The 14,834-nt window shown below is 43.8% G+C and overlaps 1 protein-coding gene across 5 annotated transcripts in view; it reads right to left on the reverse strand.

The window, feature by feature from the left end:
• Window positions 1-14,834, reverse strand: part of SGPL1 (sphingosine-1-phosphate lyase 1) — a 36,399-nt gene that overhangs the window by 3,180 nt on the left and 18,385 nt on the right. For all 5 annotated transcript variants that reach the window (XM_080401330.1, XM_080401331.1, XM_080401332.1 and 2 more), the window contains 9 exons: window positions 14,255-14,334; window positions 12,610-12,738; window positions 5,517-5,605; window positions 4,228-4,333; window positions 3,717-3,815; window positions 2,510-2,659; window positions 2,014-2,252; window positions 1,169-1,315; window positions 14-134 (listed from right to left, as the gene is read on the reverse strand). In XM_080401330.1, coding sequence (XP_080257456.1) covers window positions 14-134; window positions 1,169-1,315; window positions 2,014-2,252; window positions 2,510-2,659; window positions 3,717-3,815; window positions 4,228-4,333; window positions 5,517-5,605; window positions 12,610-12,738; window positions 14,255-14,334 — 1,160 coding nt within the window. The remainder of the gene's footprint in view (window positions 1-13; window positions 135-1,168; window positions 1,316-2,013; window positions 2,253-2,509; window positions 2,660-3,716; window positions 3,816-4,227; window positions 4,334-5,516; window positions 5,606-12,609; window positions 12,739-14,254; window positions 14,335-14,834) is intronic.

Consider the following 14,834-nt stretch of genomic DNA (forward strand, 5'->3'; position numbering starts at 1 on the left):
CTGGCCTCCTTACCATGCCTGTGGTCTTGGCGTTGAGGTCCTTCACAATGTCCTCAATGCTGTCTTTCACATCTTTCAGGAACTGTTCAGCAACACCAGACTTTGTGTGCAGCTGCGTAATGCAGAGATGAATGCTGGGCAGGCAGGGGAGAGGGGAGAGATTAACCATCTCAGGTATGTACAGCTCCACATTTTCTGAGCAACCAACAGCAATGTCCTTCCCTGGCTAGTGACAACCATGTGTCTCCTTAAAATAGGATTTCAGCAGTATAATAGGAAAAGACAATCCACTCCCTTCCAGTTCATGGAAATCCCTACAAAATACTTGGTAGAACCAAGCAGCGGGGAGTTCAGCTCTTCTTTTGCAAAATGGCAACCCCTTCTTCCTTCCTGACTTCACCATATACAGTTAAAATCCTGTAATTTTCTCACCTTATTCCAGGTCCTTCTGGTGAGAAAAATGCAGTGCCTGCAAGCATGGTGATCCCTGCCATCATTTCCCTCCCCTTCCTCTCCAGTTTAAGTAAGCCATCAGCCACCCACAGCACGGAATTTAATATCACCCAGAAGGAACAGTGCTACTAGCACCTCTAAGCTGTCGCTTCAGGCTCTCTAGCCTTTGCTTCATGGTAAGTTCAAGTCCAAAATATTCAGATGCATTTGCATCTGAAAGCACTGTCCCCTTTTACCCACAGAAAACCAACATCCACCAATTTAAGTAAAGTGTCCAACATTCATTCGACACCAGGCTGGAAAGATCACTGAAAATTATCAGCCCTTCACTGTTCTTTCAATTACCTTCATTTTCAGTGGGCAGCAGGAAGATACTAAAAATAAATAAATCTACAATCCCTCAGTTAACTAACATGAGATAAAGCCCTGGCTATTTATATTTTTCTGCTTGTATTAGATGGAGGTAAATAGAAAGGGAGCCTCACATATGTCCTCTGCCAGGCTCATTAAAATTACTATTGCCTTATCCCCACTACAGTGACTGCTATATATCAACAACTACAAAAGAAATTCCTTCTCTGCAGAGGAAAGGTCTATATAAAATTTATCAGATACAGACAACGCCACTCAGCAAATCACAAGAGCTAAATGGCCTGAAGACAACCATCTTGCATACCCTAACTATGCACATCTCCACTGGTCTCCACAAACTCACCTTGGTGGGAACTGTAGGACATTTAAGTTCCATCCTTTTGCAGCTAAGTAATTAGATAATCGATAAATGTCGAAAGTGTCTGAACCGATGGAGAGGACAGACACCTCAGGTTTTCCAAAAATGAAGATACTATCCATTTTTCTCAGCCTTAAAAAGAAAAAGGAGAAAAGAAATGACTGACCAAGGTTACAGGGGCCAGACATTCTGTCCATTTGAAGCCCTAAAGGAAAAGCTACAGAAGGGAACAGATGACAGCACATTCCTAACAAAAAACAAAACAAACAAAAAAAAAAAAATCACACAACCAGCCCAGGCCATTGGGACTTGCAAAAGAACTCGGGTCAATACAGGCCCTAAAATCAGGTGAACTTGGGAAGAAATGGAAAAGAGGTAAAACAAAGAAGCAAGGGAAGACAGAGTAGCAGAGCTTGGGAAGAAATGGAAAAGAGGTAAGAAAGAGAAGCAAGGGAAGACAGAGTAGCAGAGAAAATCAGCTCATCAGCTCACACAGCAACACAAGCACCCCAACAAAATAGTACAGCCCTTCTTCTGTCAACCTCCCAGATTCTCCCTCATCCACGACTGAGGCAGAAGAAACTCTCATAGTCAAGCCAGCTAAATAAAGATGCCTGCACCCCTCCTCTCTTGTGCCTCTCAGTTTTCTGGCACAGGGCATAAACAAAGCATCTTCTCTCATAACTGCCCAGGGGATCCATGCCCAGCAGGTAACATGCTATAGCTTATCCAGGGAAAAAGAAAAGTGCCAGAGAAATAAAAGCAGTTTGGGAGAAGGAGTTCATAACAGGGTTAAAGAACACAATCAAAACACTAAGGCACACACGTACTCTGATTCAAGGAAACGAGCCGTTTTAATGATCCTCTTCGTAGCCTCAATGTATCCCGATTCTCCTATGTGCATCAGAGTTGCCCAGCATGCAGCTATGATTCCACCAGGCCTGGAGCCTGCCATGGAGGGGGACGCATATATGCCTCCTTGCCAGTCAGGTGCTATAAAGAACTGGTAGCTCCTGTACTTCTTGTCGCTGTACAGCACCACTGAGGAACCCTTGGGAGCATAGCCATACTGCAAGGGGCACAGAAAGCATTAAAAAGCAGTAAGAGAGCACAGGAACACATTCAAGCACTCACTGCATGCAGTCACCAAAATCCCATTTGGCTGTACTTTGGTGTGTTACACAAAGCATCTTAATAGAGCAGCTCCTACCCCTGCACTTCAGCACTCCTCCAGGTAGCAGAGCAGAAACCTGAAGGCAGGGATAGCATCATGAATCACCCCCAAAAAATGAAAGCATCAGAAGACCATTCTCCCCCGCTTCTTACCTTGTGGGTATCAGCAGAAATACTGGTCACACCTTTTACACGGAAGTCAAATGGATGCTTTAGAGTGAACCCTGCCTTGTCCATGAAAGCAATAAGAAAACCACCCAGGCAGGCGTCAACGTGGAAGGGGATTTTGTACTTCACCGCAAGCTGTACGTGAACAAGAGATTCTGGTGAGTAACACACCATCGGGCAAGGAAACAATGTGGTTGGGGCACCCAAACTCCAGTCAGCAAATAGTACTCTGGATTTCACAATTAAACGTTTCCTGGACCCTTTGGGAGCATCAGCTCTCAAGCTGTTGAGAACAGGAGATCTGGAAGGACTGGTTACTTGTGGGATGCCTTCTCCTGCCTTCCACATACGTGAAAAATGCCAGCAGGAGGAAAAATAAGATTGCATTTTGGCAGTTTGCTGTATTTGCAAAGAGATGTGACAACGTGGCTTAAAATGAGTATCTGCAATAAAGTGTAAGGGTGTAATCCAAATGAACAGAAGGTCAGAGGCCCTGGCTGATTACAGACAAAATAAGCACCAGGAGCATGGAGAGAAAAAGCAAGAGGCGTGTTTGAAAAATGAGATCCCAGCCCCCTGATTCCTGCTCCCTCCACACATTCCTCACGCTTCTGCACCAAGTTTGCGACAACCAGTAGATCCTAAATCAAAGCCTTTTTACCAGGTGGACTATTTTGCTATGATTTCCTTTCAGGTATCAAAGAATGAGCCCTTCTGGTTGATCTCACAGTGGGTGAGGCAGAGCTCTAAGTCACATACACAATACATAAACTTCTGCCATAACTGAAGGTATGTCACAGACTTGAGAGCTCAGAGACAAAGCAAGCACAAAAGATTTGCTGCTTTGCCTTGTTACGACACACCGCATGCACCAGCTCAAGTCCAAAATCCAGCCCCACACAAACAGCTTTATGACAACGCCCAGAGGTAACTTCTGGTATTTAAAGCACACCCTCTCACAGCAGTTAGAGTACCAAGAAAATACTCCCATATTGCTCCTTGCTTCCAAATCACGTCCTACATACCCTGCTGTTGATTAACACCTGATTTGAAGACAGTAATACCCTCCCAACCAGTATGCTCCACCCACCAGATTCACTGGTTGGCATCCTGGAACCCCTCTGATCTTCTTGTACAGAAGGACATGCTGGTTTTATGACTACAGAACCCAGAAGTCCTAGGGACACCTTACCTCTGCCACCTCTTCAATTGGGTCCATAATTCCATGTGGGAACTGGGGAGCAGAACAGACCAGCATGGCTGTGTTCTTCGAGATAGCTCTCCTCATTGCCTGAAGATTTAAAGAGAGAAGATGCACACATTCCATTTACCAAGTGCCATCCTGCCAAAAAAGACAAAAAGTGAAAACATGCAGCATTTGGTCTTAAAAAACAACCCACAAAGCCTACAGAAAGCAAAGCAACAAGCTACAAGCGTCAGCAGACATCAACTGAGTCATTTAACTCATTTACTGGGAAATACTAGAATGCTTTTGTTTTCCCTCATCTGAAACCTGGGCCTATTTCTGAAATACAGAAATTATTTGATTCTAAATGAATCACACAGGACAAAGGGATGCATCCAATTTTTTCGTTCATCCCTCTCTATCCACTGACTTGCCACCGGATAGGTAGATTTCTTGCTGTTTCCTGTACAACGCTAATTTCCCACAGAAAAGAGTGCTGTGCTGCCTAAAGCGATACCTGAACATCCACTTCCATAGACTTGGTCAATGGTATGTGAATCAACTTCAGTCCAAAGTAGTGTGCTGCCTTGTCAAATGCTGCATGAGCACTCACTGGGACCAACCTAGAAAAGTAACAGATTGCATATGTCAACCCAGGCAGCACCTAAGCCTTACCCCGAACAGGAGGGGAAAGAGTAAAGAAAAATTCAACCTGTAGATATGTCTGTGTGACACAGGTCACAAACAGGCCAACAGCACGTTTCAACTAGCCAAAAATCATACAGACCAAAAAAAGAAAGACACTGGGGAAACCAGTCTCTGGGACAGAATAAAGGCCACATGCTGTTCTGAACTAAAACGAGGGGCACTCAAGCTTGAACAACTCAGAGAAAACCTATTAAAGTAATTCTATTCCACTGCATGGTCTTCTGTGAACCAGCAACTAGAATTCCCAAGAAAGCTAACTTCTTGTCATATCAAACAATATTGTACCATCTCCAACCAGCCACCCTCCCTGTGTGGGCCATATGAGACAACACAGAAGGGATGGAGCAGCATAAGTATCCCAAATGAACACAACTGCTGTTTCTCATCTTGAATGGCAGTGGCTGAACAGCCTTAATGAACCTTCTTTTCTGAGGCATCATACCTTTATCAGGGCCATTAACAGCATGCAGAAATGTTAGAGAGGGAAGAAAAGAACTACAGGAATTCAGCAGAAGATGAACAACACAGTCTTTCATCTCTTTTTACATTTTCCCCTCATAAGCAATTAACCACAGAAGTAGTTTTCATGCATAGTCTAGAAAAAAGCAGCACATTAGAGAAAGCAAATCCTCTATTAGCAGTGTAACAATTAGCACAATTCCTCATTTCAGCTCCAATCAGCTCGAAATTTAGTCCCAGAGTTTTCAGGCTAAGCCCTCTTTGATCTAAATAAATCAGAATCATTAAAAACTTCAAAGGGCCTGACTTTTGAGATCTCCGTTTGAGAAGGGCCCAAGCTGATATGAGCAGCCTCTGTCTAGAGCAGCATGCAGGTACTGCCAAAATACATCCGCGCAGCATAGCTACCATAGCCGCCCCCCAGCAACATTCATGCCTCCCAGGCTGCTTAAAGGTTCCTGTGCTTTTGCACTACTTCTTTCAACCCAGGTCTCCCTCCTTCATAGATGTACAAGGAGGAGGTGGTAATGAGCTACGAAATGAAGAAATATTGAGGTCTGGCAGCTACCTCAACTCACAAGGAACAGTAAATCCCACAAGTCCCCAAAGAAGAAACCAAGACGTAGAGGTACTGCTTACATTTCTGGTTGTTTGATTCCTCTCTCGTAAGCCAGGTCCCTGTACGCTTTGCAGGCCATCAGAATGCTCTCAGTCCCCCCAGATGTCATCTGTTGTGAAGAAAAGAAGCAAACAAGAAAAACAACCATTCACATAGATGTTGTGGAAGCAAAAAGCAAAAAAGGGATGCTGCCACAGCATCTCTGCCTGGAGATGCTTCAGAGGCAAGAGATGCACAGGACTACTCAGGTTTTCAAAGGCAGCAGAAGCCACTGAACGGCTCACGGTAGCTTTCTGACACTTAGCTTGAAAGTGTCCATACTGAAGTAAATGTTGACTCCTCTATTTAAAGGGGGAAGAAAAAAGGGAAAACAAAAAAATTATTCAACTCAAAAGCCTAACAAGAGGGGACCATACTGCACAATCACTAGCTAGCAAACATGACCACACCTCATGAAGCTACTACTACATACTTAGCTCTTTGATTACCTGGGGATTGTTTATCTGGATTACAGATTATGCCACTTACAAGGAAACAACGAAGTTGATACTGTATTAAATCAACTGAAGCCCAGCAGGATTTATCAGGTATGGAGCAGTGCCACACTGAGACACGGAGCCAGCTCAAGGTTGGCACCACTCCTGAACTATAAACCCTCTGCAGGACCTGTAGTACTTCAGACCACAGAGCTCTCTCCCACCTCCTCACTGCAGAGGCCAGTCTAGGTCTGGTCAACATCAGGCCACAGCTTGTAAGTCCTCAAGGACCCAAGAAATTTTACACCAGGAGGAATTTCTGCATTACTCTCCTCAGCAAGTCCCTTGGTATCCACACAACCACTACCCATGCTATATTGTCCCAGCCCTCTTTACCCTGGCCATAGGAGAACAAGCAGGTTTGCATCAGGACATGGAAGAAAGGAAGGTACATGCATAAGCTGTTTGATCAAGTTTACTACCACATACTAGAACTCCAGAGCTGTTGCAAATAAATAAATGAAACTTTACAGGAACAAATTCCTCAGATGGGAGGACTGTCTCTTTCTGGCCAGCCTTTGCAAGTTCTAGCATGCAGGGAACAGGAAAATGTGTGGGCACAAACCTTACAAAGTAAAATTTTAACCTAGTAAAATGTGAGGTTGGCTTTTCAAGCACCCTCCAGGACTGACTGACTGCTACACTGGGCAAGCCATAACTTGATGATGAGGGGTACCTAGGATAGGTATGCAGAACTGCAGGTGAAAGAGAGGAATCAAAAGCTACTTATAGCACTTACAGAGGACTAATTTTGATCCTCAAATCTGCTGAACCTACCGCAATTTCCCCTTTTAATCTCTTCCCCCAAAAAACTAAACAAAAAAAGGATGCAATCACATTTGCATGCCTTATGACATCTGCTAGTCGCGTTTTCCTTTGGTTTTTCCCAGCTGATATAGCTGCAAATCCTCAAAATGCAAAGTGTGACTGCTTGACATTGACTAAATGTTAAGTACAGAGATAAGGAACAACGTTCACAGGCACATAAAACAGCCTACCACATTTGTTCCTAACATGATCCAAGCCAGCAGCAGCTGCCGCCACAGGCAGTGTGGAACTGACTGTCACATCACAGACAACTTCTGCTTTTTTGGTATTTTAAAAGCAACAGCTGTTGCAGAGAAACCCTAACAGGGCCTCGCACTGGATAAAGAAATCATTGCATTTATTGTGAAGCAAATAGATGGTAGCAGGAACACAATGTCCTAAGCATTTTATGGGCTGTGTCATTCACTTCTCAGCCCTTCTTATGTAAAGATCTGGGAAATTGTCAGCTATTACTTTTGGGGGAAAAAACCCTCAGCTGGTATAACATGGATTGCCTTCTGACTGCCAGGTGGGAGAAGAGGAATGGGATTATTGCATACTTGTAACACTGCTTGCAATATTGCTTACAATATTGCAAAGATTGTGAAAACTTTACTAGGCACAACTTGGGGACCTTGGGATTCACGTTACTGAACACCAGACGCTTTGTACAACCAGGCCTGCTCCTTGTTGAGCAAGCAGCCCTTACCTCTAGTCTCACCTAGACAATCTGCTCTTCAAAGAGCAGCCTCTGTAACGTCTTGTTCCCATTTTTATCTTCCCACCAAAACACCAACATCTTGCCCTTATATATAACAAACCTTTCTTCAAAGTCTGGCTGTTCGCCTGCATGGAAATGCTGAGCCACACACAGGTTTTGGCAGTCCAGAGTCAACACTTTTCAGCAGTTGCTCAGATGCAAGTTAAGGAACAGTTTCTAGGATGGATCCTCTCCCCAGGCACCACCAAGACTGGCAGGCAGCTGACCACACAGAAAGCTTGTTCAGGCAGCTGAAAATCCACCCAAAAAGCTGAATTTCAGCCATATCAGCTTCCTAAATTGGCCCACAGTCAGCACATCAGTACCAACATGAATATCTGCCATGGAGATGCACCAAAGCAGCTTGATCTACAGCAGCAACTTCAGCGTAGCTACAACAGCAAAAATCCTTTTGGCCCACACTTCTATACCTGCAGAGGGAGTCTGCTCCTTTACAGGCTTTGTCAGCTTAGTTATCAACAGCAATCTCATTCTGCTATAGCCAGGGCTTGAATCACTGTCACAGGATACAACTTCCACGCTGCCTGCAGCATGCCGGCAGCTAGCCAACACACAGTGATTCAGCACCCGCCAATGGCTCACACGTATTTTTTTTTTCTCTCCTCTAAATGAAAGTCCACAGGCTCAAGCGATGCCATGGGGAAAAGGGGCTGGAAACAAGCATTGTTTTAAGCCACTTTCCAACCCTGCATTATCTTCAAAAGCCAGGCAAAATCTGTGGAAAAGGCAACACACTTTTTTGTTCTTGATTTATTTATTATCTTCTAAATGGGAGGGAAGAAAGGAAAGCACAGGGGGAAAATATCCCTCCTGCTTTCTAAACTCGGTATATCACTTCCATCGCTCCCTCCCATTGAATTCCAGTGCTCTAGAACTTCGACATTTAAAACAGCAATAAGAGGTACAGTCCCTATTCTAAGATTCCTCTGGCCATGCCACTTGTGTATCCCTGTCAAACTCTGACATAAAAGAACCATCTCGGTTCATGGTCTCTAAAGTTTTGCTTGCGTTTTCACCTTAGGAAACACATCCACTCAAACCCTGGAGACAAAACTGACCAAAAGTTTCACTGACCTAAGTACCGCATGAATAAGTGAGCAAACTACAATTTATTTCTGAGGTAGCATTAGAGTAAATATATACCACAATCCACTGCACGGTCATAACATCGTGGCAGACTCACATAAAAACCCTGTAAACCTGCAGGCTGTAAATTCCCCAAGTTGTCTCTCTCAAGGTGACCCACTCATTGCTACAGATAAAACCTGACAAATCTGCAGAGTTTAAGCCCCCCCAAGACACATCACTCACATTTCACTATTAAAGTCCTACTTCAAATGTGCAGCCAACATTACAACAAAGTTTAGATGCCCCAGAATTTGGAGGCAAGAGACAAGATGGTTCTACAGGAGGCTTAGGTTTGCATCTGCTGATTTTGCCCGGTTTCTGCTGTCCTCAGCTGCAACGTGCAAAGTAGAATTCATAGAGATTGACATCAAATACACACACATGCACCACACACAAATTTTCCCCTGCACTTCAAAGCTGGCCTTTCTTTTCCAAGTTCAAAAAACTGCTAAAACAAAAAAAATCACTGAAGCTTGAATAAAAGTGGTGATTTCTCCCCAAATTAGAAGAGAAATCCACAGAGCCAGCACCGTAAAACAAAGCATCTTGTGAACAGGAACACATGCACACATCAGACAAGAACAAACTCCTCCCATTCCTCCTCTATGTGCTGAGCTTAATTAGTCCTTCCAAATAATTGCAAGAATATGAATCTCCTGGGCACCAAAAATCACCAATTCCTGTCTCTTTGCTCTCGCACAAAACTATTAAAAATAAGAACAAAAAGTAGGAATTAGTGAGAAAGAAGCATCCAGCCACCACTGAAAGTGATTACTTTTTAAAACTGCTTAAAAACCTGAAACATCTCTCAGTTCAATTTAAGGCAAAAGGCATGCCGGCACGCCCCCCACCACAAGGGCCCTGTTAGCGGTTTTATGCCCATGTTTAAACAAAGGAGAATTACAGCCCCCGTGTCTCAGATAAAGGCAGCTCCTATAAATAATCCAAGCTGCTCATCTGATTTAATACTCAGAAATCTAAAAACTCATGTTTCATTTTGGTATTTATTAAAGATACTGGAAAACCTTCAAAAAGGAAGCAGGTGACTGCTCTCCAGAGATCCTGCTTTGGGAGATGTCCATGTGACACAAGACAGGACTGTGCAGAGATCCCCAGGCTGCTGAAAGCCCTGGGAACAGCACAAATGTGTCATCGTGCTGCTTCGCCCAGACTGAGCAGTAGAGTGTTAGCCCCACAAAATGCTGTCTTGCAACATATCATGGAAATTGGAGCACAGAGGAAGTGAAATTACCTCACTGAGCAGCACAGACAGAAACTTTTGGTGTTTTCCACATAGCATAGTTAAAGATACACTCTCCAGAAACACCAACAAGCTCTATCTGCTTTCAAGCACCACCACCAGGCACCAAGAAAACTGGACAAGCAGTCTCGGCTGCTTCAGTCCAGTCAGTAAAACCAGTGGACAGGGACCTGGCACTAAGACACTGCTTCTCAGAGATGGCAATAATGAAATTCAGAAAAAAAACATTTGTTTTAGTTTTCAACACTGCAAAAGTTGAATCAAGTAAACCAGAAGCATTCTCAGTAGTGAAAGCCTCCTGAACAAATCAATTTAAAAATAAAGATAACTCACAGCATTGCACTCTCCCTGGTTTAGCCATCTCTGTTATACAGCCTCGCTGGTTACTGAAGGGTAACTGCATCAGTCTGAGGAACGTCCTACAGCAGGGCCTTCCAGAGACAGCAAGTATAGCGTCAGTTTGAAAAAAATGCTTTCTGTAAATGACTATGTAACTGTCCAAGCCTCCAGAAATAATTCTGAAACGTTAATTCTGTTTTGGGGAGAAGAAAATAAGAGAAGTCTTTGAGCCCAGCTACTTAAAGACCATGTGACCTCCATATATACACCCACATCTCTCCATCAATGATTAGCAACTCTAGACACTTCACAGTCAGGAAGGGCAATGTGGGAGGAAGACTAAAAGTCCACTGGAGAGACTTGTTTGGACAAGATAATTATAGGGATGCAATTAATCTTCTGTTTCTGGCCAATCAACTTTTCAACCACCCCTCTCACCCTGCAAATTTGACTGTTCAACCAGTTAGAGCGTAACTCCATGGCAGGTTGCACGCATCACCCTTTCCTTTGCTTCTGTTGGAATCTTAGTCATGGGTTTGTGGCACAATGCTCAGAAGGATGGGGAAGACAGAGAGAAAACCAGGATTCCCCAGAGAGCATCTGTGGACATCTCACATTGGCCATGATCACTGTCTTATTGTTTTGGAGCAGTTTTTTACCTGTTCTGGACTTCTCCTCTTAGGTAATTCTACTTTTAAATTTCAGTGGAAGAGCACACAGGGCCAAGGTTCACACTTTCACAACAATGCTTTACGTAACAAAAATTGAACATACACATGGCAGGCTTCAGCAAGCAAAGATCTCCAAGCACAAAATAAGTGTAACAGAGCTATCTGACTGTTCTATCAGTTGACATCTCAACTGTTCATAAAGATGAGTTTCAACAGCTTTAGACTCAACCTCTACCCCACTCCAGTGATAATCTCACCAGTGTTCTCAGCACTGCAAACGATGAAGCAGATGAGGTCAGGTTAAATACTTTTTATAAGCAAAGCAGGATGTTCCCTCCCTAAACCTGAAAGTAGCACAAGGAATACAGTCCAGAGCAAACAAGTCAGGTCACAGGGTACAACCTCCTGCTATCAACAGCAATCACATCTTATACTCCCAGACACTGCACAGTCAAGTTTCATGTTCGATCCAGCTGGAGTTTAGTCCCAACTACACCCACCATAATAAGGTAAGTACTAGAGTAGCCTTAACACAACCAAGTCTCCAGTTGTCAGACTAAGCCCATTCAAGGCCAGTTCACCTCATAAGCTCTTGCGTCAACACTGCCTTCCGATATTGATCTTCAGCCATTGCTAGCCTTCTCCCTCCCTAGCATACTTACAGACAGCAATCATCTCATGCCCAGTCTCTGAAAAATCTCATCTGGATTCTTCTCAGAAACAGAACTACTTCTTTGCAAGTTATTAAGCAGCCTGTTTGTACCCCACTTGCATCTGACTGCCATGCTAGGAAATAAGACCTTGCGGTCCCACATACCATGTAAACAGGGAAGGAATTTGGCCTATGGAAGTCAGGATCATTACCAAAAAGGTAAAGCAAGAGAGAGGAGCTTAAGAACCCATGGCTTATTTTCATGACAATAATTCACCATGCAACTTCACATCTTTTGCTCTTTGATTAACTCTGAAAGCATCAGTTTAAGAACACACATCCAGACTCTTGCTAGGAACTCTATCAAGGCTTTAAAACTGGTTTCCACTGTAGTACAGTGGAAGGCCACATAAGCCTGGAAAGACAGCTTTCCAGCTGGACAGATGACAATATGTGCCATGCCTGCTTGATCACCAACACTTCAAGCTGCTTGTTGGTGACCAGCCAGCCAGCCAGCTGGCCCTGTTCTCAATCTTAGCGTTCTGGCAGGCTCACAGATTTCCAGTTCAGAGATTAAGACTGAGGGGAGCTACTCGAAGTGACACTGCTCTGTTCGCCATCCCACACTGACAACCAGCCAGGCTACATTAAACTGGTTCTCTTTTTCCAAATGCCATCAAGCCTGTATCATTTAAGAGGATGAAAAAAAGCTGAAGTAAATGGCCTTGTCTAGAAAACTACTTCCTCAAGTTGAATTGTCTCTCATAAAGCTCCACCAAGCAGAGCAAGTAGCAACCGTCTTCCATTCAGCTATGTAGACATGACATATACAAGAATGAGCTTGACCTCAGTCTCGTCTGGATAGCAGAATGTACATTTGCACTTGAAGTCAGAAATATCCAAAATGGTCAGGGGACACTTGAAGACAGGCTACTTACAGCGCCACAAGAGTTGGGGCCCCCGTTGAAGAGCGTACAGGCAATCCTTACTACTTCTGCTTCCATCTTCCTCAAACCGGGGAATATATCTGGATGGAGAGGATTACTCCAGGCAAACTCTTCATAAACCTTCAGAAAACAAAGACAGAAGCTTAGCCTTGCAGGTGAAGCACTGGATTATCAGTGCAGATTCAAAAACTCACCCTACACACTGTATAAGCGAGTTAGCTGTATTTAGTTGTAACAATACTGCAGATCTCCTTGGACTTCACTCCTGCTTTAAGTAAATACCACAAGCTGAGAAGCTACAGCTAAGGGGTTAAAAAAAAAATAAATCTTTTTTTTTTTTAGGGCATTCTGGCCTCTGGAGTGATTCTCTAACATAGCAATATTTCTTGTTGCAAAGGGAGGTTTAATCATTCAGCTATCTTTAAGAAAGAACACAATATGCACCCTATGATTGGTTTACACAAAGCAGGCCAAAAACTCACTTTGTAGAACTAGTTTTCAAGTCTACTATTAAAGGGGAATTCTAAAGCAGCGAGAAAAGCACAAATGTCCACCCACACTGCAACAAAAGTGGCCGTGGAAACCAGTATTTCATGCTCGTTCTGCAACCACGAACTCACAGGATAAGACTGGAACAGGCCAGTTCCGACCTCCTGCAGTCAAGATCAAAAAGCAACTGCAAGGATGTTAAAAGAAATACAGAAGAATAAACCAGCAAATAATCAGCACGAACAGAGGGAATGTTTCCACAACACTCAGTCCAAGCTGAGGCCCCTCTAGAAAGTCTGCTCTGAGCTTTACATTCCCCCAGAAGTGGCAAAGAAAATGTCAACACACAGAAGAAAACAGCAATAGTAACCACCACAGCTCATTACAGCTGTTATAAAAGCTGTTCCCAGGAGCAACAAGGCTAGACTTCCCTTTCTAGCAAGAAAATTCTTCAAGCGGATATATTTGAAAACAGACCTTTGGGCTGTTTACATTATTTTCCAGCCTTCTCAAAGGCAAAAGTTTCTGAGTAGGTAAACAGACCTAACAAAGACAGCACTGAAGGATGCCAGTGCTCCATTGTTGTAAGATTTGGACCGCACAGTAATGCCAAAAAACATATTACAAACTTCTTTTTTGCTTAAACCAAGAGGAACTTAGTTTTGCTCAGCGAAGCTGTTCCAGTCCAAAGGTCCCACAGCCTCCCAGTAACAGGACAGCCAAGGATGCTTTCACTCTAGTCAGCAGCAAAGGCACATCTGTCAGGAGGCTTGCTGAAACTGATCTATGGCAATTTTATGCCTCCTACCATTCCCTGAATTACAAGGTCAGTACCAGTTTCCAGTTCACTTGTAACCAACTCCCTACTTTCTTACTCAAAACATCTCATTTGATTGGATCCTAGACATCTCTACATGGTGTTTTCACAGGGACAGGCACTCGGCCAGCTCTACAGTGCCCGAATGCTTTGCTAATAATTGCCCTTCCACCTACATTTACCCTAGGCTCTGTCTTCACAGCCGAGTAGTCTTAGTTTCAGATCTTATTTAGTTTGAAAGATGCTGAAACAATGTTGAGAGGTTTCTGGTCACCCTGAAGATGCCAAGGATAGCTACAAAGATGCACAGTTAGACTGCTTGCACTTTACCTTCACTAGCAGACAGGTGAGTTTCTCTTCACCACTGTACACAGTCCCAGAGACCTTCCCGTCCTGCCAACGTACACCTCCTGAAAGAGAAGGAAAGCATACTGCCTGCAAACACAGCCAATCACAGAAAGCATGTAGAAGTGCACAGAGAAGTCCCCTTACCAGTTCTGCAGATGAGGATTCAGCTTTTGAGATTTTACTGATGAGGGACAACTGTGAGTTTTGTGCCACAGAGAGAGCCGTGTGACACTAAGCCTCTGGCATTGTGTATCCCGTGAACTTTGCAACAGACAGGACATAAACAACATCTAGCTGCAGCAAGCAGTTATATTAATAATGTAATCCACTTAATCCCCACTCAGTCTCCACAAACTGTTCTCCAACCAACTGAACTCTAAGGTGACTAAAGTTAGAGCCACTTTCAAAGACTACCCATCACCACCATAAGCCAATAAGAGATAGACATACCAAGCTTCTGCTAAAACATACAGTGCCGGGCACCTCAATTCAATTTCACCTAAAAATATGCCGCTGAAGCTTTAAAAACTGAAAGCAGGTGAATGGAACACCATCAGCAGCA

The sequence above is a fragment of the Falco punctatus genome (assembly GCF_963210335.1).
Source record: "Falco punctatus genome assembly, chromosome: 9".
In the NCBI taxonomy this organism is placed as follows: Eukaryota; Metazoa; Chordata; class Aves; order Falconiformes; family Falconidae; genus Falco; species Falco punctatus.